The sequence below is a fragment of the Poecilia mexicana genome, unplaced genomic scaffold, assembly GCF_051168715.1.
Source record: "Poecilia mexicana isolate PSO_F unplaced genomic scaffold, ASM5116871v1 scaffold_22, whole genome shotgun sequence".
Classification (NCBI taxonomy): Eukaryota; Metazoa; Chordata; class Actinopteri; order Cyprinodontiformes; family Poeciliidae; genus Poecilia; species Poecilia mexicana.
The window spans coordinates 7,526,258-7,553,569 of NW_028263391.1; the positions used below are offsets into that span (position 1 = coordinate 7,526,258).

A 27,312-nucleotide genomic window follows, 5' to 3' on the forward strand; every position below is an offset into this window, starting at 1 on the left:
TTCTCCAAACCAGAAGACCGGCCGACTTATTTTATTCAAGGCTAACATAAATTCCCCCACCAAAATAACATTGGGAGAACAATTAACATGTTCTCTTGGTCCCATAAAAAAGTACACAAAAGGTGCAGGAAAAAACAATGTGTACACAATGTTTCTCATCTAATTTGGAGGACACGCTTATTAAATACCACCCGTATTTACTGCTGTTACGGGTGGTCCCAGCTGGTGTCAACCTTAGATCCCTCTTAACCCTGAAGTAATACGTCCAAATGGGCAGAGGCCAGTTACCGGTATCAAGGGAAATAAAGGTTTTAAAAAGATATTGTTTTCAATCTGCTAATTTTTTTTCCATCAAACTGTTCCAACAGCTTAACGTCCTTTTAATGAGATACCAAAGATTTGGCTGTATGAAGCAGAGTACCGCTACGCCCCCCCCTCCCTCACCTGTTTCTGCTCGGTGTCAGCCACTCCTACACGTTTCACTTCCTCACAAGTAAAAGACAAAGTCATCACCGTTTTACGAGTACAGTTAGCAAATTAGCAAGTAGCGTGTCTGTTAAGCAGCCTTCTGCAGGCTGGCTACCTGAGCAAACATTCCGACTGATTCACCATTTAATGCCCGCATGTTAGACTTCCACCGCTGGTTTACACAGACCAGAACAGGAGGACACACAAATGTTAGGAGCGGTGGGGTGTGGTCCCACATTATCTGTTTTTAAACATCCTGTGCGTCTATAAAAAGAAGGTAAAAATTGACGACCTGCTGTTTTAGCAGACACAGGCTAATTTCCAAACGTTTTTTTTTTTTTTTTTTTTTTTTTTTGCATAAAGCAGAAATATTCACAGGTCCTTCCCCCCCACGAGTTCAAATCAAGTCTCTCGTCTCTATTGAGTGAAAATATTTATAATATTCATGCTGTCTAGCCCGTGCCATTGTTTCTTAGGCCTAATTTCACTTTGACTATAAAAGAATTTATGACCATAATTATATAACTCAAGCAAAATCCTGTCTGTGCAGATAAAATAGCAACACAACTGCTGCTCCTTGTAATTCGACAAGAAATCAACAGCAATAAACAGTTTTTAATAAGCAATTTAAATCATTTGAAGATTGATTGTGTGCAATATTTGCCTCAGCAGTGAAATAAATATAGATTTATGCTAAAAGAAAAAGAACAAAATCAACATCTCTAAATAAACTAAGGTGCTTTTTATTTTTATTTTTTAAAGATTTTATTAATACCTGTGTTTAAGTTATGCACTCCTAACCTTTACATATTACTGGCTTTGGAGGGTTTTAAAACCATTGTCAAGTCTAAACAGCACATATGTCCTAAGGTACGCTGGATGTTTAACTCTGAAATAATAAAATGTAAAAGGCAAGATGAGGGCATTTCCTTCTGAAATGGCTCAAAAGTCATTTAATAAAGTGCTTAGTTGAAGAAACATTTGTTTGGACCTCTTTCGGATGCGACACCAAACACAAACTGACCGTCATAAACCAGTAAACCATGATGAGGGACTAATAAATCATGCACATCTTTTCACGGAAAAATCAAAATGCATTTGCATCAAAGTTGCTACATGTAGCTTACAGCAGATCTCAGTTTGCACTCGCTACTGAATAAATTAAATAAACGCTGTTAACGAGATTTAATTCCCCAAACAAAAAGTCTGAGTCGACTTGTGAGTCTTCAGAGAGTGAATCTAGGTCAACTTTTCCAGTGGTCTCAGACTGCAGTCCTCAAGGGCCGGTCTCCTGCAACTTTTAGATGTCTCTGCTTCAGCACACCTGGCTCCAATATAAGCTCATTAGCTGAGCTCTGCAGAGCCTGACTGCATACTGGTGAGGCAGTTTCAAAGTTTTATCCAAGCGTGTAGGACAAGGGACACATCCAGAAGTTGCTGGACTTTGGCCCTGAAGGACAGCAGTTTGAGACCACCGCTTTATATCAAAGCCTAAGTCAAGTCTTGAATCATTAACATGCAAGTTCAACTCTCACTTCTAAGCCCAGTCTAGGTCAAGTGTACCACGAGTCAGGTCTTGAGTTGGAGAGCGAGTCTTGGTCTGTGGTAGACTCTCTCATGATGTTAGCAATGACACTTGGCGGTGGATGACCCTGAGGTTGGACTCGAGCAAACCCAGATATTTCAGTACTTTCTTGTAGAAATTCCCTGCAGCGGCTGAAATGTTGCCTGCCGTTTTCAGTGACTAAATCACAGGTGCAGCCTGTTCGACGCACCCTGTGCTACACCTGAAGTGAGTGTGAAAAACTGAGAAAATCTGCTAATGGAGCTCATTCTGACCAGCGCAGACTGGTGCAGAACCAGTTAAAGTCGGAGAAGTGGTTTTTGTCAAGTCTTTAGTCCCAACTCAACAGTCTCAGTCAGGTCTCGAGTCATTAGACTGCAAGTCTAAGTCAAGTCTAGATTCCCTATGGGCTCAAAGCCTGGATTGCAGCAGCAGCAAAGGAAAACAGTTCCAGATATTCAGGATACGAAAAGCAACCAGCAACAAAAGTTTCTTGTGTTGCTTCAGAAGTCTGCGTGTTGAAATTTCACATGTTGAAGGAGGACAAGCATTTGTTGCCTCACTGCTTACGTTCCATAGGAAATAAATGGAGCAGAAGCGATGTCACCCCCCGTGTGTCAAACTCTCAGTCAAGCCTCGAGTCCCAGACCACAAGTCTAAGTCAAGACCATAAATAAAATAAGTAAATAATGTCATGAGTACTTAAAATAGAGCACCCATCAACATATAGCTCGGCTGCCTATCTTTCAATCATTCGACCTGTTGCTCAACAGCAGCAGCACTTAAAATGACGGCTTTTTCTGATTTCTGTTTAAAATAAATCCACAGAGCAGGCTGAACCTTTTTCTTTTAAATCTCTGGGTTACTACTTCAAATATGGTATTTTTACTCAAGGTCGTCGTACCATGGGAATCTCACACCAGCCCATGCCTACTTTTAATCATGATTCTACTGTATTTCCATCATCCTCGCATCATGCTTGGGCACTTCTAACAATGTCGTGACCCTGCTGAAAATATTCACAACTGCTCCCATAAATGACATTTTTACTCTCACTCCAGACGCAAACAATCAACAGCAGTAAGTACAAGCAAATGTAAAAGTAAAAGGATTTAATGCATAAGGTGATAAAAAAGGTGACTTTTTTTTTACCCTTTTCCCACAGATTTTTTCTTAATTTGCACTTTAAGAACGAATGCTCGAATGTGTTTTTTTTCCCTTGAAGAAGCAAATCCTATGCATTTTATGTGTAGTCTTTCAAGTCTTTGTTCATTTTAATGGCATAGCTTAAGCTAAAAGCTCAGATTTCCTTCTTCCTCACCTCAGACAGAATGAGGTCTGGTGTTAGCTGAGTGCTGCCATAAGCTGGCTGGAAATGTTTATTTTTAATAATAATTCTACAACAGTGGGGCCTATAATACTCTTGTATAATTATAACTAAGTGGTTTGGCCTGGAGGTGATCCACAACATGCTACCGGGAAGTTATTACAGACTGAGCAAAAATATACCATAAAGATATTTGGCCAGCAAAGAAAGTGGATCTACTGATGTCGGGGACTCTTCCAAACATGGCAGCATTTTGCTGCATAAACTCAAAGTCAGCGCAGTTTTCTAGCTTATCTGAGGGGCGTGACGTAATGCAGCAGTCGTCTCACTGTTACAGTTCTCTGGAAATTCACTCGGACCAACTTCCCCAGTAGCCGATTCAGAAAACATGTGCTAGCAAAGATGTTAAATATTATAATGATAATGTGCGCTGAGTGATGGCGGGGGGTTGGGGGCTGACTGCAGCGGCGAAGCTGTTGTTGATGAACCCCGGCCAAGTGAAGATTGCCAACTGTCACTAACCGCCCTTTCACCGCGTGCCTGCTCACACCTCGCAGCAGATCAACTTTATATCCGCAGTAAAGCTGTCGACTCGCCGTAAACAGAGCAAGTGGCAAACACTTTCTCTTACACCTGCACTGTCTCACAGGGCTGTCACGAGGAAAGCAGAGCCGGATGGAGCACAGCAGGATCTCTGTCGTTAGTTAGTCTACTCTCGTCTGGCACAAACTGTAGTGAACAGGGTCGTGTTTGATAGAGACAAACACGCAGTTGATCAGCTAGAAGAACAATCAAGTTTTTAATCTCTGACACATCGCTACTTTGTAATTAAAAGGCATGCGTGTGGTTTTGGATATAATCCCTTAATTACAGACCCAGCATACCTCTTAATCTGTCTCCCATTTTCTCGCAAGGCAAACTTTTTCACATATGAAAATCTAAAATATTTGCCCAATTTATTCTAAAACCTCCATATAAAATTCCAACAGCTGCTTTCAGCTCGATAGCGTAGTTGTGTGTGATTTAATCTCAAAGATACAAAGATATGACCAATCAGCTAAGGCCAGTCAAGCAGAGGTGCAACACGAGATCCACGGCACATGTAAGAGAATCTGGCAACAAATCAGCTATTAATCATGCACTTTATAAATGTGGCTTTCTTGGAATAAGGGCAAGAAGAACGGCGTTGTTGAAAGTAAACCAGAAGAGCTTCAATTTACATTGAAGTGCAGACGGAGATGCTGAGGCCAAATTTGTCCAACACTGAATTTTTCTGGTCAACACAAAAATTGTTATCTGTTAAAGAAAACAAACATCACATCATCCTGACAGCACTATCTTTATTATAAAGTGTGGTGGTTGCAGTTCAGTCATTTGGTGATGATTTTTTTCTTTTGCATGGACATGAGAGGTGGTGTGAAAGAAAACCTGCTATTAGCTAAAAAAAACAAACATTTGAGACTGTGGTAGGGGTTCATCTTCTACCAGGATAACTAAACACACTGATACAGCTGCAATGGGAAGGTTAAGTTCAGGGGAGCTCAAGTTCAGTCCTTAAGAGCTGCTATCCTGTGCAGGTTGTACATGCATCCCTTCTCCACCACACCTGAATCAAATGGCTGAATTCCCTCACTGGTATGTCACTCAGCTCTGCAGCAGCCTGGTAATGAGCCATTCATTTGATCCGGGTGTGTTGGAGAAGAGATGCATTTAAAAGTTTCAGGATAGTTTCAGGATGGGACTTTGGGATAAATCATATGCATGTGTTATAAAGGTCAAAATCCAACTGTGAATTGGTGGAAAGACATGTAAATGTATGTTCATTTGATTGACGTAGAACTATTTTGCTAGTTTCTAGATGTGCTGTTTGCAAAGTCATCCCGCCCCCCCCAAAAAAAGCTCACAGCTGTGATTGATGGTCCAAATAATAGAAATTTCAATTTAAAAAATCCTTTTATTTCTGTGGATCTGTAATTGTCAAAACTGGTTGGGAATTGCATACCCTTCCTTGCGGAAAATCGTGCCGAAGCAGTCTCGTAGACTCTTGTAGCTGGTGGGGTCGCTCGATCCTCCCTGGATTTGAAACCTGCAAGGACAAAAAGATTTTTACTCAAGTTTTAGCCGTCACTGGGGACTTTACTGTAGCTATGTCTTTTTGTTGTCTTTTTTTTTTTTCCCCTGGAAGCACTTTCACACATGCGTCAAACACACTGAACAAATTTGATGTTATCATTAATGAGCTCATTTCCCACTTTATTTTCCTCCTCTCTCCTTCATTTGCTTTACCCCCTCCACCCCCAGTCTCCACCCGCTCCTGCAAAGATGAGAGGCTCGCAACCCTAGGTCGTGTTAGTACGGGGGAACGCTCAAACATTTATTTAACCCAACTGATCCAATTAGTAACCCTACACCCCAACACTGAGTTTTCGCAGCAAGCTTACCAACTGCTAACATGCCAGTAAGCCTGTTATAACAACTCTTTAGTTACATGTAATCTTTTACTGTGATGGGGATGGTTGGGGGTGTTTTTGTTGCATGGCAAATAAGCAGGTAATTACCTAATAAAAGTATGATATGATCTGTGTAAACATTTTAAATATGAGAGAATATTATTTAAGCTCAGAAATCATGCTCATTGCATAGTTGCTAAAAGAAATTTGTACCATTTCATCAGATCGTACAAATGTCACCAAGTAAATCGGTTCAATAAAGTGGTCTGATGAAAAGCAAGAAAATAAAAATGGTTCTGAACAGCAGAACATATGGCAAAGCAAGAATTTTGAATGATTTACCAATAAAAAAAAAAGCAAGTCTGCGAGGACAGAAAGACGTGTCGGATGCAACGGGACAAGAGAAAGATTCCCTCCTCATATGGCGTCAACTGCCTGGTCACAAGGTCAGCAGTAAGTCCTCCATGTGGGTGCCTGATGGGGCCATAAAGAGTTCCGGGTTTCAGCCAAGGGGGGAGTTTAGTGAGGTGAGCGGCGGCCTTTCATATCGCTAACAGATTGACATCTTGGAGGGGTGTCCCTAATATCCTATTTGATGGAATCCCCATAGCTTGTAACCGGTTTCTGAAAACCAGTAAAAACGGCGTAATAAACAGATGTCTGACACCGTATTAAAAGTGAAGAAAAGTAGAGGGACTCAAGGTATGAGGAGATGGGGAAATAAGCGGGATGGGAGAGGGAGTAAAGCGCCAGATGATTTAAGACCACTGGGGCTTGTAAACAAAGTCAAATCTGACTTAATTAAAGTCAAACTACCGCAGGTCGAGTCTGGAAGACACCCTATCCCCAGTCCCCTGGTTTCCTTGCTCATCACACTTCGACCCGAACCAACCCTAAAAAAGTGAGGTTGGCAGAACCTTGGTCCGGTTCCAGCCCCCTGACTCCACTCGTGACCTTCGGGTCAACTCATTTCCTAATGGCCCTCTTCTACCCTCCTGTAAAAGCCAGGGACCAAACAGGGGGCCCGAGGAGTGGGAGATAATAGGGTGAAGTCGAAGTACTTTTGGCAACAGAGAAACTGTCAAGCCCCCGGCTGGGGAGCTTCTAATGTTACTTTTCACTGCAACAATGTGAATATTTGGTCAATCCGAGCTGAATTTCCTGTTCTTCCTTGATTTGCAAAGACAAATCAAGGATTTCACTTCAAATGAGTCAGAAATGTGATGTAACAAGATATGTTGTTTCTGTACAGAACAGCGAACCTCAGTATGGCTTTGGGGTTATAGACCATAAACTCTGAATAAGAAAAACCTTGGGGCCTTTTCCTGGCGCACAGCGTGCAGCATCCTTTTCAACCGTCGCTGAAGGTAGATACGCAGTGTACTCTGAAGTGATGAGATGTGCAAGTCTATCAAAATGATCTCCCAGGACCTCTTCACCCACATTCTGCCTTCCCTGTATTTCAGCTTTACGGGCCCAGAGGTGCCCAGGTGAGGGTGAAGGCGAGGGCAGGTTGGCGGTTCCATGAACAAGACAAGCACTCTGACCTTTAGTGCCCGTAAAAGTACAAAAGGTATGCATTCACAAGAAGTCAAAAAGGTAAATTAGGGCAAAAAGGCACGCCAGAGCCCCAGTCTATGTATTTTTTTATGAACAGGAACAAAGTGTTTGAGGAACTTCAGTGGTCTGCTCACAGACTCTGGGAAGAAACTGAAAAGATGAGGTGGAGCTCAATAATGATTCATGAATTTGAACTGGGTAATGGGGCAGCGAAGAGATTTATGCACACGAAAAAGCAGAGGCTGGATGTTCTCATCTTTAGAAGTTCATACCACTTTTTACCAGATCATTTAGCATTATTAAATTAAGTGCAACAAGATACTGTAGCATGAGATACAATGTTTCTCATCAAATTGAAATCTGTCTCACAATGCACCATCTACTTGCCATCACTGTGTGTCTTTTTACGGCAAAATAAAGTTAATACTCCAATGTGAATCCGAGTGCTTTACATTTGGCACCCCGTGTCAATAAGAAAGTAGTTCTTCACTCCATTGACACTTCTAGCATGAATAGTATGGTAGAAAAAACCCTTTGCACACTGTATTAGATTTTCAACAGATTTTTGACATAAAGGCTCCTTTTGTTTTTGATGTTTATTTTGTTTTACCAATTCACAAACTAAAATGTTAAAATCCATCTCAGTTTAATTAGTTAATTAGTTTATGTATTTCTAGCCTGAGGTTTTAATTATTGTCATAAACATCCAGCTCAGTTCTGTCTTATTCAAATGTTTAATTTAGAGCCTATCAATTGTAGTTCAGGCTTCAGAGTAAAAATAACATCTAATTTAAGCACAGATTATAAATGTGGAATCGCGTTATTGCATCTCAATTTTACTACCATATTTTCTTTAAATTCATCATAAAAATCACAAAAAGCAAAACAAAATCCAGTTGAGTCCTAGTGACAACCTTTTAGTCCCTGCTTGTGCCACTATCTGACAGCAGTGACCCATACGGTATAAATCAAAAACCGCCTCTTCTCGAATTGCTACCATTTTGTATTAAAGTAGGTGAATAATGCCTAAATGTTCTTTTTATCATAGGAACTTTGCAAACTACCGTATTCCGCTCTGTAGCCATTCAGTTTGCTTAAAAGTTCACAATAAATAAATAACATTTTAACCTTATTATATTTTTTAAAAAACTGGGATTTCTAAAGTTAATAAAGGGTTAATAAAGGGTTTACTTGGTTAAGTGGAATAAAACACATTTGTCGTTTGTTTTTTTAAAATAAGTCTAAAATGATGATCCACTGATACTTTGAAGAGCTACCAAAGCTTCATGAGACCAGATCAAGTTGGATTTCATCTACATTGTTTTCTTTGCCTCTCTGAATCTGGCATTGCCTGGGTTTTTGGAGAACTCGCTGTGACTACGGAAAGGGAAGGATAATTTACTCTAGTTGTTCAAAAGACAACATCCTCATGGCTTTTTGGACTCACACCGATAAAATTGATTTCTCCCATTTCCTATATGACCATGTTGGGACCAGTTTGTTCCTCCAGATGTTTGCTTATATACTATGACCCCAGTGACTTGCGATCAGGCTGTGTTATTGGAGACAAGCAGGAAAGGACCTGCATAAAACAGTGCAAGGAGGCATAGATGGTTTAGACATAAAAAGTTGTTGACTGACAGACAACTCTACAATATGTTGGAGCTGATTTCTGCAAATGTTCAAAGTAGGAGCCAGGTAAGTGGATGAGCGAGTGATTTTAGCCACATGTTTAACTTGTTGGCATAAAAGGACATCTGGAACAATAAATTCACAGATTTCACCTCTACTTAATTCCATCAGGTAGAATTTGGTCACAATGATCAAAAACGTTCGTTTTACTTAAAGTGAAAGAAACGCACTAAAAGTGACATTAAATGCTTTCCTTATCCAAACTCACTAACTTTCTATTAGGGACAAAGAGCAATTAATGAGATAACTTTTGATGTAATCAGGACAAGTGGGGTAGCAGCGATAAGATTAGGTTAATTGCTGCTGCTGATGGTAAAGAACGACACAGTCGCTGCCACTTTGATGTGAGGAAATGCTGCAGGACTCTGGGGGCTCAAGTGACACCAGGCTGCCACTGTGCAGAACAAAAAGAAGGCAACTAGCATGCATGTTTCCATTAAACAGGAATTACAAAGGCTTTTAAATGCAGGTTTGTTGATGTGAAGGATAATATCACTTTACAAATTATATTTTTTGTTTAATAACTTTTCAGATGCCATGTTTGAAGATTAGTTTTTTTTATAGCTTAGTTTCGTCTTTGTTATTTGGTGTAGATTTTATTTTGCAAAATAAACTGTTAATTTAGGGTAATGTATTTATTCTGCATCACCTCTATATTGCACGGTTCCCCAAGGAACCATTGTAGGCCCACTGATTTTTTATGTTTAAATGTTGCCTAGAAAGAATAATAAAGTTTCTTCTTTTTTTTAATTTTTTTTACCAGATCTAAAAAGTGTGAACACCTAACTCCAGTCTTGTCATCTAGTCCTTGGCTCTATTTCTTCTTCTAACACCAGCGAAACCAGATTGCTTAACATGTAAGGTTTAATTGGCTGTGCTTCAATCCAAACATAAAGGCAATAATAAAATATGTGGAACAGCAGCTAGCATGCGAGTGCTGCACAGACTTTAAGTCGCTGCCTACAATTATTTTTTCTTGGTTTTTCAAGGGAAAAACAAGTGTTTCAATTCTTTTAATTTGTTCTGCCATTTTGTTGTTCTTGTGAGGACATACTGTGATATACTTTCATATTTCCATTGGAAGCTTTTAACATGGAGAAATTCTCCATGTGTGACGATGGGGAATTTCTCCTGGCAAGTGTGTTTTGTTTAGGTTGTGTTTAACCAAAGTGTCCTGCAATTACCTCCATCAACTAACACTCTTCCTTCAGAGAGGTATTTTCACTACATGATTCTGATACCGCCACCACCGTGTTACAACATGGAGGTGCGCTCATGGTGGTGTGCAAAGTCTACTATTCTTCTTTACTTGGCATTTTACGATGAAGACCAGAAAATTACATTTCAGTGTAAAAAAAATATTGTTTGTGGTTTTAACATGAAATAATTTCAAGAGGTGTGATTACTTTAGTAAGGAACTGCACATATATATATTTTTTTCACTGACTGTTTTATATCACTACTAAGTTATACGAATCTTGGGCTTCTTTTATTTGCATGAATATCCTATAAAACAAAACAAAACAAATAAAAACCTTCAGTCTCTGTTCTCACTTTGGCAAAAGAATTACAGATCCAGATGGAGATGCAGTCCTTTGTAAGCTGCAACCACGCAAGGGTTTTTAAACAAGCTTAAAAGGCACACAATGGGCCTTGAACATGGCAAAATTGGCGAGTTTTTGTTGGAAGATGTGCTGCAGGCAGGGTACATTGGCATTGTTATTCTTTTCAGTTACTTGCACGATAAGGCTGGATTTCTTTCATGTGTGTAGACTGTTGTCACTCTATTACTTTATGCACAGATTTTTACAAAAGCACCCACAAAGGGAGAAGTGACCTAAACCCGGCTAATGACGCTATATTTAAAACGAGGCTTGTTTAATTAACAGATGGGCCCTCTGAGCAAAAGGTTGTGCCACTGGAAATTGCCCGACAACTATGGTGCAATTCCAGCTTGGCAGTGAGCAGTCCAAGCATTGGTTTAGCAGGCAGTGACATGTCCCTGCCTTCTGCGAACGTTTCTAGATGCGATGGCACTGGAGCACGTTTTACGTTCAGACAGCAGGGGGCCAACACTGTGGTTTTGTCTGCACCAGTGTTTGGAGAAATCCAAAACTTGCGCTCTGTAATTAGCATACTGGAATGTGAAGGCCCTCCATGATAATGATAACAGGTAATCGCTCTAACATGCACATCTGCTCTTTATGTAAATCTCTGTAACAGAGTTTTCTATCTCTATAGGAAACCATTTGCGGGTGTTAGTTGAATGCCCAACATCTGTGAGTAACTACAGCAACATCTGTCACCACATTAAAAGTTATGTGTTTGAGACTTAAAGTTTATTTTTTTGGCATTTGCCTTTATGAGATAACAATAAAACGTGAGGAAAAATGGATGATGTAGTTACATGGTGTCCTCGACAAGTCCCTTTAATGAGAACAAAATTTAGCATGTATGTTTTTTTGTTTTCAAATTCGCCCAAAGTGTATCTCGCTGAACTTATTTTAGTAACATTCGATCTCCAGTTTTCTGTTTGATTTTTACGGACTGGAATATCGGCTTGGTGCTTAAAGAGCCAGGCCTCACTAGAAGGCCTCGAGGCTTTCTGCATTGCTTATTCGTCATTTTGCAGTGCCTCTTCTCAAAGTTCCTCCAAAAAAAAGAAAAAAAAAGAAAAATGGTACTCCAAAATTACATCAAAGTGTTTGCTTTTGAAATGCAGTAATATGCCATACCTTGGCCTCACTGCCAAGGACTGTTTGGGAAAATACCCAACAGGCTACCAGCTTTTAATAAGACACCTTGAAGTGAGAACAAGTTTTAGTGGTTCAGGTGATGTTAAAGCTGTGGCAAGTCATGGAACGGCTTAGTCACAAGGAAATACTGACAGAGGCTGGTAACAAGTGTGCATTTATATGTTGTCCTGCAAAAATATTCACACCCCTTGAGGTATTTTCGCATTCTGTCACATCAGAGCTACAAACTGCAGGGGATTTTTATTGGGTTGGACGACACAAATTAGCGTAAAATCTCTTCCAAAAACCGGTTGAAAATTGTGGTCTGCAGTTGGATTCCCCTCCTCAGTAAATACCTTGATAAATAATTTGTTGCATTGACAGCTGCAATGTTTTTTTTTTTTTTTTTTGTAAAACAGCTTAGTCAGTCTGGATGAAGAGCATCTGAACATCACTTTTAAGCTCTTACCAGTTTCCACTGGTTTTGGGTCTGGAATTTGACTAGACCACTAACACAGGATTATTATTTAAATAAAAATCACTCTTTTGTAGCTCAGCCTGTATTTTCAGGCTTGTCCTGCTGAGAGCTGAACCTCTGGCCCTGTAGATAGCAGGTATTGACCAGGTTTTCTTCCAGTACTGACCCGTATTTAACTTTCTATTAACTCAAACCCTGCTGCTGCTAAAGTAAACCATCCATACAGGATGGTGTCGTCAGTACGTACTGTGCCAATTTTCCGCTACCCATAGCCATTTTACATGTAGGCCAAAAAGTTTGGTTTTAGTTTCATCCGTCTCCTGCACAGCTTGTGCTAAACAAATTGGACTTTTTGGGGTTTCTTTCAATGATTGTTTTCTTCTTGCCGTTGTTTCATAAAGGTTGGATTTCTGGAGTGCACAACCAGAGCTCAGGATCTTGGCAGCTCCTCCAGAGTCACCATAAATCTCTTGCTCGTTTCTCAGATTAACGCCCTCATCGTCTCCATGTCTTGGCAGCTTTGCAGTTGTTCTCTACCCTCTCTCTTCTCTTTTTCTTTTCTATTCTGATACATTCCCTCTCTGAGATCTCCAAAGATTATGTGTCGGTCCTGACCTAACTCAGCTTTAAGACCAAGTCACCTTAAAAGCCCCAGATTGGTTGGTTCATGTCTAAATACCACAGAATGATGCTTTACCTTACATTTTTATATTCACAGAATATGATTTTCCACATTAAGAGAAGAGGCCGAGGAGGTTTTATGTTTAATTTGACATAAGTCACTAAGTTGCTTTGTCAGGAAGGCTAGCTACATTTTTTCATAAACCTACTTGGACAGATGATTTAGATGACCTACTTTTCTGCAAATAAAAGGCTAGGGAAAGTGGAAACAATACGACTAAAAAGTAAATGCATCACATTTAATCCTATTGAATATGCTGCACTGCACTACTCACAAACCATTTCCTCTCTCTCTTTCCCTCGTCCTGAATTCTGGACTTGCTGATTCTCGTACGTGGACTGAGTTCATCGGTTTATCCTGGGTGCACGTGGCATGCGTTTGTCTTAACGCTGCGAGTAAAGTCTTGCCCTGGAGTCTCACATTGCCGAGGGGGTGGAAGCGGGGGGATTAGGAGCCAGTTTGACTACCGCTGACCTGCCTGCTCCTTTACAAGGAAAGATCAGCTATCAGGGCTGTTGCTGCTTTGTGCCCTGCTGTTTGAGGGTGGTGTAAGGGATTCCTCTTTAAGTGCATAGGGGTTCACCAAGCAGTTGGGGGTAAAAAGGGCAAAGGAAGGGGGAGGTGAAGACTTTCAGATATCGACGGGGTTGCACAGATAGAGGCTGGTTGTCATCAGTAGAAGCCCTCATCAAAAATCACTTTCAAGCCTCTCAAGAGACTCACATCCTCCTGGGTAGTGTTGTCCCAAAACGCTGCAACAAGCAAAGACCAGGTTTTTCTAATCAGACTTGAAACAGGCTACTGGCAGGCTTAGTGGTTAGCAATGACAGCCATGTCATACAACACAATTTACAGAATTGCACAATTCAGTACAGACTCCTTTAAATGTACACACTTTTTTTTTCTTTCAAACAAAACATTACATAATTGTTCAAAAAAAAAAATCTACAAATTCACAAGGAAACCACAGCAAACCAAACAATGGATTGTACATGTTATTTATGAGGTAGTTATGTAATATGGTTCCTGTTCACAAAAACAGCAGAGAAGCTGATTCAACAGGTTAACAGAGGTAGTTGTTGAAAATCTCAAACCACAGAAAGGCGTAGTTCATCTGGGGGAGGAGCTGAAGCCGTAGAAAATCAGGAAAAGAGGAATTAAAAAAAGAAAAGAAAAGGGGGCAGTGAGAACGAAAGGGAGAGGGGCGGGAGGAGTGGCTTGTTCGACATTTACTACAACAGATACACTTTTGGGATCTCTCCAATGCAAATTAGATTACGCTGCAAAACATTCACACAGACTCCAAAAACATGAGAAAGGCGTGGCCCTTCTGCTGCAGAAGGAAGCAAAGGGAGATTGGCGAGTAGCTGCTTCTAGATTGGTACACACGGTTTGCGAATGAAAGTTATGCTGAGGGCGGAGCCCCGTGTAACAGGATCTCGACATGAAGGGAAATCCAGGCTTGAAGCAACTCTCTAATGAGAAGTGGACCCTGATCAGAGTCAGATGGGGTGCCTGGAGCACACAGCCCCCTACAGAAAAAGCCGCCCGACACCCTTTGTTACCTCCAAGTGAGCTGAGACCAGCCCATGAACCATGTAACTAGGTGGTTTCCAGGTTAATGAAAAGCTGTAACTCTGGTCTCACCGTCTCCGACGAAGGCCTTTCCAGCACCGCGCACCCCCCCCCCCCCATCTTCACCTCCACCTTCACATATGAACAGAGTATCAGGGTGGGGGGTAATTAACGGTTTACATCGTGTGAACTATGCTATACTTGCATGTTGGCATGATGATCGTCTAGTTTCAATGTCAGATTTCGCTTTCAGATTTGGACTCTGTACATGAAAGTATCACGAAACATTGTTGTAAATTAAATCTGGAAAAAATATGCAATGCAACTACCCTCGTGGTAACCATGGTTTCTTGAGCGTTGAGATGACATTTTTTCACTCCTGTTTTCTAACAAACCACGGAGGCATTCAGAGCAGCTGGATTTATACTGAGATTAAATTATGCGGTGGATTTTAATCCACGGTTTCAGAGTAAATGCATACTACACTTCAGAGCTTTCTTTAAACTATTTGTCATTTTCCGTTCCAATGATGCCCCTTCCTGCATTGGACTTTAAAATAAAATCCCACTCAAAACTTTTGGCCCGTTAGTACGACTGTAACAAGGAAAAATGTGAAAAAGTTTGAGAGAAAACTAAAATGCTCTCGATATTTTTATTTAACAGCAAACGTTACAAATTACTTTTTTAAGCACATTTTTGGGTGTAAATAAAACGTCGTGCTTATGTCTGCAGAGTTGAACAAAAGTCATTAGTCGGCTTTGTCTAACCAACAGACTCAAAACAAACATGGCGGCTATGTCGTCTACGTCACCTTCAAATGAATCTGGTTATTCAAGCTTTGCATGATGAGCGACTGAAGAGTTGAAACTGGAGGGGCGACTGGTGAGCTAACAGAAAACACAAAGTCAAAGTTTCCTTAAGCTGCTGATTACTCTATGAACTCAGAGAGGGGTTGTTTTTCTGTCTGCTACGTTCTGGAGAAAATAAATGTTTGAATAAATACTGCAAAGATACCACTAATAGCTAAATTAATTATGATTAAACCAGATAATAACCAATACATACAGTTATCAAATGTGTAACCGACATGGAAATGTTACTATTTTTATTATTAAACTTTAAGGAGAAGAAACAGATATAACACCTATTGTTGTCCATTTTCGATTAAAAATTTTAATCCTAAATATGTAGAATTTTTTTTATCTTGAAGTACATAAATGACACAAAATTTGTTGTATTTAGTTTGGCAGTGTTATTTCTCATCCTATTCTTAGAATTTATAACCTAAAGTACAGATCAATGTTAACTTTTTATTTTGTAAAATTAAAAACAGTTGTTGCAAAAATAACTAAATCGAACAAAGCTAAATAAAATGAATATATTTTTAGTTTTTGAGATGATTAGTTGTTTAGCTCAACTGAAATGTAATCAACTGATTGCTAAACGCTAACCATGAGCTAAAGTCGTACAGTTCAAAAAAGCACCAACAGATTTTTCAGTATAAGAATCGTTAGATAAAATATGGGTTATTCACAGAGCCACTCAGAAAGGACTTTGTTCTACTGCTTTAGTCAGAAATACACGTCTGTCTCTCTCAACAAGGAAGGAGGTTGTAAATCCAACCGACTGAACATGGAGTCGCTCAGATGAAAGAAACATGCACTTGTTAGGAAAAGTGAATAACTGGTCGGAGTGCAGATTAGTAAAAAGGCAACACGACATGAAAAAACTGTTTTTTGTGTCAGATCTCAGCTGAGTTAGCTCTAACGATTCTTAAATAACTACAAAGTATTTTTCCTGTCAGTGTTTCTCATCATGAATGTGATTTAAAAATAGCTCCAAATTTGGTAGGGGTTTTTCCCAAAGTGGCCAATTTGTCTTTGCAGTTTTTAATACAAAACAGCAGGACTGAGCTATTCATTGGTAAACTTCTGCTAATTCGCATTCTCCCCGTCCTTTCAAATGTAGGAAAGATAGATAAACCCTCGCAGGAAGGCAAACAGGTACACATTTAGTCGAGATTACCTTCCTGAAAATCAAAAGGCGAAGGGGAAAAAAAACCCTTTGATTTTTTTGGTTGTGGAAAAAAAAAAAAAAAAAAAAAAGTAAATTCACTCCAGTTGCTGTTCAATTTGGACTGTTGGACATTAAAGCAGTTCCTAATAAGAGCCATGCCTGAGAGAAAAACACACACACACACACGAGCCAGGGAGAGAAACCCAGCCGAGGTGTGTCTGACTCTCGGCTCCAAGGTTCCTGCTAATAGATTTCAGCTCCCCAAGTGTCCCAATTAGCCGGTGTGTATGCTTGCTTTATGAATTCATCTGTAGATATTAGAGTGCGAACATGAACATGTTTTCGCACAACTTCCTTCCTTCTGCTTGCATTCCTTTAGCGTGGAATCGTCCTGCCAATTAGGCAGAAATATTTCTTTCCGTGTTATTTGGAACCGTAGACAGATTATTGGGTCTTCTGTATGCATATATGGAAACAATTAAATTTAAAAACTCAACAAAAAAAAGTAAGTAAAGGCCAAAAGGAATCAATTTACGCAGGCCCACTGCGAACAACAAAAGTCTTATCAGCATAAACACATGGTGACACAAACAGAACACAAACGAATAAACATGTCCGCTTTAAAGCAACTTTTATCACTTCTGAGGGAAGAGCGCTGCAAAGAAAACAGCGAGCGCACTTTTAACCCTGACCTCATGTGAGGACGGACAGCCAGAGCTCAAGACTTACCTGTAATAAAGCCTGCAGTTTCCACACGTGACCATAAATCACGGCGTGTGCCTTCAAAGTATCAAATATCGACCAGTACAGCACCGCTCACCCTTGGCTTTCATCCCCACTTCTTGCTCTCCGGGTTCTACCGGTGGCACGGCCTTCAAAGTGAAAGCGTCTCAGTTTTTTAAAAGGCACGCCGGGCAATTTATTTACCAAGAAAGTGCTGCCGTAAATGACAGAAAAAGTGGTACAATTTACAGACGAGGAGTGAGTGGGAGGGAGGGGGGGTGAAGGCAGAGGTCTTGGCTGGTCCTGTGAAAGACTATAAAGCTTTAGTAGTAGCCCACGATCTGTTTATGACTGACTGAGACACTGTGGTGTTAGGCTCCAGAAAACTCTACAGCTCAACGCTGCTGCTGTTCTTAGGATGGTAACGGAAAAGCAGCCGACGAAAACATAGGCTGCTTTCATTGGGGAACCGATTGATTTGGCAAGAACTTGCAGAAAAGAAGAAACTATATATTGTGCTTTTTGGTTGCATAATAAGACAAATATAAGACATAAATTTAGAGCGGCATATTTGCACATTTTGTGAGGTTTGAACAGTGAAACGGTGCATTTAATTTGCAACTAAATGTGTGAGAAAGTTACAACATTGGCACCTACTTTTGTGGGGAATGAGCCCAGATCCAAGGGGGCCTACTAATCTTAAGATTTAACACCCCGTATACTGTTGGCCGCAAAAAAAATAAAAAAATCCCATCACCAAAATTTATGAAGCAGATTCCAGCTAAATTAGTTCCGTTCATCTCGAGGAAACAAACAGGTATATTATGATTTTTATCATTTACGCTCACCTCGTCTTCACGACGTCGAGTGGATGCATCAAGCAGATCTCCACCAGACCTAAAAAAAGAAAACCAGACATTTTTCAGTTTTAAAACTGTAGTTGCTGAATTGAAGTTCTTCAGGGGTTATAGCTTTGACATAATTTAATCACAGCAGATGTTATGGTCATCAGTGTCTTGTAATCTGTACCTGAAAGATGGGACTTCCAGTTCTGAGATGTTAAGGAATAATTTTTACAAACTCCTCAGTGGCCCAATTATTGGTATCATGCTGTTAAATTTTGGGCTGCCTCCTTTTGCCAAAAGGAAAGGTGGGGGATATTATGGAAAATCAACTTTTTTTTTTTAAACCTTAGCCTTACCCAAAGCACTGCCTTTCAGTCCCGAGTGGAGCTCCCACTCCACAGGACACCCCTAACCCACACGGCTCCACCAGACTAGTGGCAGCAACAATTAACAAGCATCTGGTGGGACTGCATGCCTGCTGAGCTCCTAAGAGCAGTGGTAAAGATACAGCTAGGATGCAAAATCTAATTTCTTTTAAGTTGTTTATGCATTTTCATAATAACTAAAGGCACCATTGTTACTTGATTGTGCTGCAAAATGACACTATGTGCCTGGAAAATACATAATCTGCCTCCCTGTCACCTCATTAAATGACTCAGCTAAGTCAGGTCACAGTTGCATGACAAGTATGTAACTCTATACGACTCTTCCTGACTGACCTACAAAGGTTCGCAAATATGACAAAACACCACGATGTATACTGCTGTGGGAGGGGAGCTCGCCACAGAGCAAAGAGTGTGTGCAAAAATGAACAATGCTCAAACATGTGATGTGTTGGCTGTTAGGCTTCGACCTGGCTATACTGGCCCTTTCAGTCTTCTCCTGTCACATTTCACAGAAATGAGAGAGGGACGTTTGAGTAGTCCAACACATTTTTGATTAAATGCCAAGGTATTTCAAAGAGTTTGTGATGACATGCCCTCTAACTCACAGCCAGGTCACAGGATCATAAACCCTCTCCTATACAAAACAACAGACTTGGATAGATTTGTTTTATATCAAATCTACCTGGGGTGTTTAGTCAAAAGAGACCAAAATTGATCTCAAAAACAAAGCACAAATTTCTAACTAAGGTCCAACTAGAACTGAGCAAAGCACTGGGATGTTCACACACAGCCATCTCTCAGGTCTACAGAGAAGGTTGTGAAGAAAAATGCCTTGCTGTAGTCAGAGGAGGCTGGCTGAAGAGGATAAGAAGGCTGCAGTAGATCAAGTAACCACCAACGTTGGTGGAGTACCATCCCTGAATGTACAAAATGTCAAATTTTAATGCAGATGGGCTACAGCAGCAGAAAACCACATCAGGCACCACTCCTGGTCTTGGGAGTCTTGGGCCACAATTCACACATGAATCTTATTCAACATTCAGATGGTTGCCCCAAACATGGATTCACCTTGCCAAATATCAACCAGCATTTCATCACTATTGCTGACCATTTTCCATCCTTTGTGATCATAGCGTTCTCATCTTTCAATGGCTACTTTCAGCAAGACAATGAATCAAGTCACAAAGCTGTTATGAACTCAAATTGGTTTCTTGAAAGTGGCAATGGGTTCACTGTGCACCAATGGCCTTCACCTCAAGTCACCAGATCTCAATCCAGTACAGTGGATTGTGGTGGAACAGGAGGTTCAAGTCCTGAATATCCAGCTGGCAAATCTACAGCAACCAGAGATGCTATGACAAAGAACAAAATCTCAAAAGATATTTTTTTTTCAGAGTTAGTTTCTCTGTTAGTCTGTACTTTATAAGCAGGGGCTAACATGCTCAAATGAACCATGGCATGGACAAAAAAACCAGACCTAGACTCACTTTTTGAGTTGGTCTCAGTCCACTTCCAAACGAACTCTGGTGCTGTTCACTTCCAATGTGAATACAAAACCTACCTCGATCTGAACCAACTACAGAAAACATCTACCTTTTTTGGACTTCTCCAGCCATCATTGCTGACCATCATGATAAAAAATGTGTCCTTCAGTGCTGCTAAAGCTACTCCTGCACGGTTACTATGCCTCCACAATATTTGGGCAGACGTGCACATAACCCAACTGGTAGAAAAAAAACAAAACACACAAATTTTGTGTCCAGCCTGCTTACCAAAAAAATGAAAGAGTAAAATCTGCATTGAATGAGTTGCTCTTGTCATTTAAAATGGCATTGCAGTTTTAATAACGTCAACTGTGGACAGGTCATCCGTGGTTGTTTTTCTTCTGTGCCCTGTCCTGGCTCTGCCTTTTTTTTCCCAGTGGGAGCAATAATTGCCGTTCACAAGGTACAGCTCACTTTCAAAAAGTACACTGTCAAAGCAAACCTCACCAAACAATAAAAATAGTCAGATTTTTGGTCTGGACGCAGCAAGCGGACAGAAGAAACTTTCCTAGGGCAAATTTACCATCAGGCGTTTCCCAAAACGTTACCATGTCAAACATTAGAACCAACTCTAAAATGACGTAATCGACCTAAATTGGAGTTTTCCTCATGTGAACCATTTTTCCGATTTCAAAGTGCAAATCAAGCAAAAAGGATTTTGCCGTATTAGTGTTCACGTCATGAATTTAGTGTTTTCTTGTCGTCAGGTGCTGTCTGCGCCACAACTCGGTTGTGAACAAGCGGTCTAAAATTTCTTCAGGGGATTGAAATTTGCTACAATTTAATGACGCTAACCATACCATGCATGAAAACTGGATATGTCAGCCAATCTGCCAGAAGTTGGAGAATTGATGCAGCTTGGTGATCATTTGGAGACTGAGGTTTCACACAAATCCAAACTATGTGCATCTGTGTTGAAAAAGCCACTGCTCTGGCACAGAGGCCCTCTGACTCAATCGAGCTACTTTTAACTCCCGATTCTCTCTGCATTGCTTCTCCGCTGCTCTGAGGGCTTTCCTTGCAGATTCCACAGGGGAATGTGTGTGTACACAGCTGCTGTGCAATACGGGCTCTTTCTAATTTGCCCAATTAAACACATTGTCTATAAAAGAGTGTGTCTTCTGGGGGTTTTCAAGGGAAGTAATTATCAAGCAAAATACCACAGGAAAAAAAAAGACTGTCTAAAGTTGCTACTTAAAGTATGAATGGGAAAACCGAGAACTAATGAACCGGGGCAGCGTGGGGCAAAGAGTCGAACAAAATTCAATCACTCGTCCGGGCTGTGGTTGCTAATGACAGCATGCTGAAAAGGTAAATGCGAGACCGTATAGGAGCAATCATTTTCTGTCCTCACTACAAATAGCCCTGCGGAGGGGAAAAGGTGCGTCAAATCTTTCAGTAAGTAATCCGATTACATGACGAAACTAAACCTGTCGGCCTGCTCCATCGGTTTGTGCAAACACAAAGACGTGGGGAGGTGACCGAACACGCTCAGGTTCACCTAATGATGGGGAAGCAGAGTTTGAATTAAAAAAAAAAAAACCAACAGCTTCCGCAGTAGCGATAAAACGGATCAAATGTTTTCTTAGAAAACTTCATCGTTAACGGCTTCAGTGAATCCGTCACATAGCAAAGATGAGAACCATCGCTGGTTACGAATCACAAAATAAAGGTTTCATTCCATCAATCACATACGTTGCAGTGCAAACATTTAACTTTTACTCATCCGTTTTTTTCTTATGAAACAGTGACCGAAAGCGCAGTGTGCTCTTTGCTCGTTGTGGCAGGATCAAGTGGTGACAAGCAGAAATGCAAACCTCTTTGCGTCTACGTGAGCAACTTTGTGACGCGCTTGCAGGCCAGACACTTTAAGAGCAGCTGATGGCAGATGAGCTGACAGCCTGTTCAGGTTTGGAGAAATATTTGAAACGGCAGAAGGTTTAAGCCCTACTCTAACCTCTTTCAGAGCAGCTGACGCAATATTTTCAGGCCATTAACTGTAACTGTGAGATGTTTCCTCCTGTGCCCCTTCAAAATGAAAGTAAAAACAAAAAAAACAATGTGGCACTGTCCTGTCAATTCATAAAACAAACATGGAAAAAAAAAAACATAGCTAGCCAGAAAGAGAAGTTTATTCACGGTGGGTATTTTCCTAAAGCAAGTTATAGATGATGATATAGAAAGAGGAACCTTTTCCTATCCCAGCTTTTTCATGATTTATTGATAAATGGTAACACTGATAAACCTGCAAACCGCGATTAAAACAGACCGAGGATGCATCAGTACATTTAAACTCAGTGAACCTTTTCATATTTCATTTTACTGCAGCCACACAGCTGCAGCATTTCAAATGCATTTTTGAATTGAACTGTATAAGGTAATAAACAAAAAAGTAGCTTTTTATCTAGTTAAAAATCTTAAAAGTATAGCATGCATTGTATTCAAACTTCTTGGATAAGTAAATTTAATCCAGTGCATCCAATACCAAGTCGGTTGTGTGTAATTTCATCTTCTTATAAATGTAAACGTCTCAAAGGTTTGTTAGAGAACAATGGAGAACGAACAGCAGGCATGTCGGCTAGAAGGTTTTTAAGAAATTAAAACATTCGGGAATTTAAAGCAACGTCCCAAGATTTTAACATCCCGCTGAGCAAAAAATCGGAAACACTAAAGTTTGTGATAAAATGTGAAAGGCTCTGACAAGATTTCCACAGGCCTGCTGAGAGGCAGCTCATACCCTCCACAGTGACCTAGAGGATCACCGCCCTTCTATTCCAGCTGTCAGCACATGCTACCGTTTAATCATAGAGCTCAGTGGTAGTGAACCCACACACTTCACTCGCCTCTATACCCTCTCTCCAATCCAGTAACCGAGAAGGCTGATGGGCCCGGCTTAGCAGACGATGCCACCGAGTTGCTCTCATTCGTCACCCTAATATTTTCAGTGACGTGCCCATCTGGTTGACATTTATGGCTTCGCTTTGCATCAGTGAGCGACATGTGGGGATGTTTTGTTACTTTGAGAGTCTTTTGTCTCTGGACTACAAGGCAGCGCTCGTCTTCCACCGCCTCGCAGAGTCGCATTCTCGAAGATGTAAACATGTGAATACCAAAGAGATGTCTGGAGAAAAGAGATCATGCATAACTATATTTAGATTGTGCCTTTACACTTTCTGACTTTTTCCGACGTTAAAACCACAAACGTTACTGTATTCAGATTTTGAGTGGAAAACCAAGACAAAGTAGCTCATAATCGGGAAATGGAAGATGCATTACACAGGGTTTAAAATCTATTATAAATACGAATCTGAAAAGTGTGGCCTGCGGTAGGACTTTGTCAAATAAAAAACCCATATAATTGTGATAATACTACTAAGTATTTTAAGGAGCATAGTGGATTAAACCCGTAAGCATAATCACTAGTGTTATTCTCATTTGTACTTCTGACACTTAATTTATGGCACTTTAATCCATTTCCATGTGTAGGGATTTACTGCAGGGACTCATCTATCAGACTGAATAATAAAAACAATATGTGAACTTTGGATTCTCGGAACATTAAAGTCGACAACTTCTCTATTCAAAACAGCATTTAGTGTAATATTGCAACACATTAGCTGACAATTAAATACATTTTTCACTGCAGGCATGGGCAGGAGGGATTTTGGTGAACGGTTTCAAACTTTTCATGACCAGAGAACACGTTTTTTTTTCTGCATCTTATTCGCAGAGCAGCTCAATCCCAAGGTCAGATCTGATGGAGGATGTCTGTGAACGGCAATTTTCAAGTTTTGACTCGGATTGCAAAATTGCATCAAGACTGGGTCATTATAACACATGGTAACGCTTTGATTGAAACTATTCCAATCTGGCTGTATGTTTAGGGTTGTGCATCTAGTTTAAATCTTTTGCAACTGTAGGTTCTCTTCCAGCATTGTTATCCGCCCATGTACTATGATATAATACTCTATTATGTTTAAAGAGTAGTATATCCTTTTCCAACCTGACATAACTTTACTTTAAACAAAATTTAATCACCAGATGCATCCAGCGTGTAATGATGTCTTTTGAGAGTATTTGGTTGCACAAGATTTTAAATGAGGGTACAAATTGTTGACGAAACCGTTCTGATTTTTTCACTTGCAAAACGTATTGCAAACCATTCATCCTCCTTTTCCGACAACACTGAGGTCTGTGGTTGAAACGGGACAAAATTTATATGCTTTGGTCTCAAATCTGCAGCAGAGCCAACAAAGTTGCAAGGAGATGAATGCGCTAGTTTGATTTATTTATTTATTGTTACAACATCAAATTATGCCCAACCTACTGCAGAAATTGGGGTTTGGCTTTGCATAAGAATATTTTTTTTTATAGAAGAATGAATGCCTTGCTAACATTTTGCACACAGTGCACAGGTGTCAAGAGACTGAGCCAACGAGTAGCACGAGTATCACCGCTGCCCAGCATTTTCTGATAATTTGTCGTCCACGGAGCGAAGATCGTGCATCACGCAGATGAGATGATTATCTGGGTTGGTTTTGGCTCGGGGAATGCACACCGTTCGCTCCCACGCAAAAATGAGAAAGAAAAACAATACAACACTAGAGAGCGATTGCTCAACGGGTGCAGGTGTCATCCATCATGCTGAGACACTCACTGAATGACTGTAATTCCCAGCAGGCATGGGGAGGGAGGTCACTGCCACTGGAAGAGAGAACTGCCCGGGTAAATGTGCTTAATACACGAGAGAAGCAGGGACCAGTCATTGCACAAGATCGCTTCACTCTTCGGAGACGGCTTGCGTGCTGCTCGCATTGATAGTTTCATCGATTACTCCACGGAAAAAGAAACGCGGTGAGCGGGAATCTGGCTGTTTATTCCTTCTTAAAAACAAACAACGAATTAAAGAAAATCACAAAGAAACATGGCGAGCTCATGATTCACATACACCCCAATATTCCTAATTGTTTTTACAAACATGGCGCATTTTTTGGTTCATTGAGAGCCAAGGCAGAAAATTGCAGCTCGCCCTGCGGTTTGAAGGTGTGAGAGGAGTGCCGTGATGACAGGGCTTTGCCTCGCAGGCCCGTTCCGGTTTTGACAGCAGCTCCTGACTGAACCTGCAGGTAATGTCTCACGCCTGCATGTCCTCCATTAATACATTTCAAAACATGGCGGACCTGGAATGCCAAACAAGGCCTGCGAGGGTGATGCGCTCCCTGTAATTTGTCTGCTACGGTTAACAAAGCCGACATGATATCCATCAGCGACGAGACTGAAGCGCCGCGTCAGACAACTTTATTAATTTCAGGCTCTTTTTAATGTTCAGGCAGATGAGAAGTGGTGAGAGAACAAAGAACGTCGCCGAGACAAGAGGCGGCGGCGCTTGCATGTTTCTTCTATAAAAGTAGGATGATTATTAGTAAAATTAGTTGATATCAAAGGTCACTGCAAACACCACAAGGAAGGATGCGTTTTCATTTTAAAAGCCAATTTGAGGTGGTTTTTAATGGCAAGAAGACATTTATTCTCGTTCTACAGGTATTTCATTGGCTCCAACGGATATAAATAAGCAGCTATACAACAATAATCCTATTATTAACAACATGATTCATAAATGGAAGAAAATTGAGACAAATTTTAAGCTTTAGTCTTGAACGTGTCGATGATCTGCAGTTTAAATAAAAGGGTTATTTGCTTCATTTTTTTCCCTCTATTAGAAATTTAGATCGGGGAAAAATAGTTGTTTTTTCCCCCAATATTTGCAAATCAGAGACAACATATCACTGATAGATAAACCAACATTGATCAAACAACATTTGTATTAATCTCATACTATGTTCTCTTCCTGTTCATATTCACACATGGAAATGAGAGAAATAAATTGGTTTTATTCTGTAGGAAAAAGCCCTTGTTGAAAACATCAATACCTGCCAACATAGTGCAAGACATTATCCTCTACAAATTAGAATTACGTACAGGTTGATTTTTTTAAAGAGGGAAATTACTTGCACAACATACGCCCAGAAATATAATTTGTGATAAACGCACAACTTCTAATGCAAACCACCTTTATTGTTATGCAATAAGTCCAAAGATTTAGAATTTCTGAATTAATATTTTTAATGTCTGCAACCGTGGGTGTTGTGATCAAGCCGGATTCCATGTTTATTCTGAAATCATGACCCATAGCACAATAATGTCTCATGTTTTATTGCCTAGCACAAAATAGCACGAAAAGTGAATCATCATATAATACAGAAGATAAAGGATGCACCGATAAAGGTCTGACTGGAGGAGGATAAAACGACTACAACCCGTCTGGAAAAAACAGAATCTGTTCTGAAAGATAGAATCGGACAATTTGATCAAACCTGGCAACCCCTTCTGAGGCATCTTGTGAATACAGACGCAGCTCATTAGTTGCTTGCTAAAATGCATGGTGTAACTTTTGTTTTGCTGGCTACAGGTCGTCAAGGGTGGATGGGTGTGGTGGGCTGGCGAGGAGGGATTTCGTTGGTCAAGCAGTAGGTTGCCATTTACTTATTTACTGTAGATTGAGCTGTCCATTTTTCACAGCTAAATTTGCCTCAACTGTTCTGACTGTGGTGAATGTAGACATTCATTTTGTGTTTGAGAGAAAACCCAGATAAAATACTTGGAAACTTAAAAGCCCATATTGAGTTGGGTAATTGTAATATGGGACAGTAAATTAGAATTTTATTTTTGGAAAGAAAAAAAAACAGTTGTGGTTTACATCAAAGTACCACAAATTTGTCAAGCCAATAAACTATTAGTTAAAGTCAAAGTGAGGCAAGCAAGTGTGGAGAGACTGCTTTAAAACCAAGACCGTTTTTAGAAGTACGACTCAATATCTGGTCAATGTGGGTAATGGCAAGGAGAAATAGATTTATACTCCAGTGAAAGAAAAAATGATGGATTATAAGTTAGAAGTTTCTGAAAAATGTACAAAGTAAAGCATAAATTTAAAATACTTTAGTTTCATGGATTGATTTTTTTTTAGGGACAAATCAATTATTTTACAGCATACAAACTAAAGTCTGGATTTTCAGACTCAGATTGTGCGACTGCAACTAAAGATGAATTTACACACGTTTAACAGGAGAGCCAAATAAATGTGGTCGGAGCTGTATTATAAAAGGAAAATATATTATGGCTTAGAGATCATCTGGGAGAAGATGCAGCACGGAAACCAAGACGGGAGAAAGCCATTAATCACAGAGTTCAAGTTTCCTGGTTAAGGAGC

General features: G+C 40.3%; 1 protein-coding gene across 1 annotated transcript in view; it reads right to left on the minus strand.

Moving 5' to 3' along the window:
- The window catches only part of slc25a21 (solute carrier family 25 member 21), a 115,392-nt gene that overhangs the window by 26,868 nt on the left and 61,212 nt on the right, over positions 1-27,312 (minus strand). The window contains exons 3-4 of the mRNA XM_014991948.2: positions 18,119-18,167; positions 5,362-5,445 (exon numbers count right to left, since the gene is read on the minus strand). Of these exons, the coding sequence (XP_014847434.1) occupies positions 5,362-5,445; positions 18,119-18,167 (133 nt within the window). The remainder of the gene's footprint in view (positions 1-5,361; positions 5,446-18,118; positions 18,168-27,312) is intronic.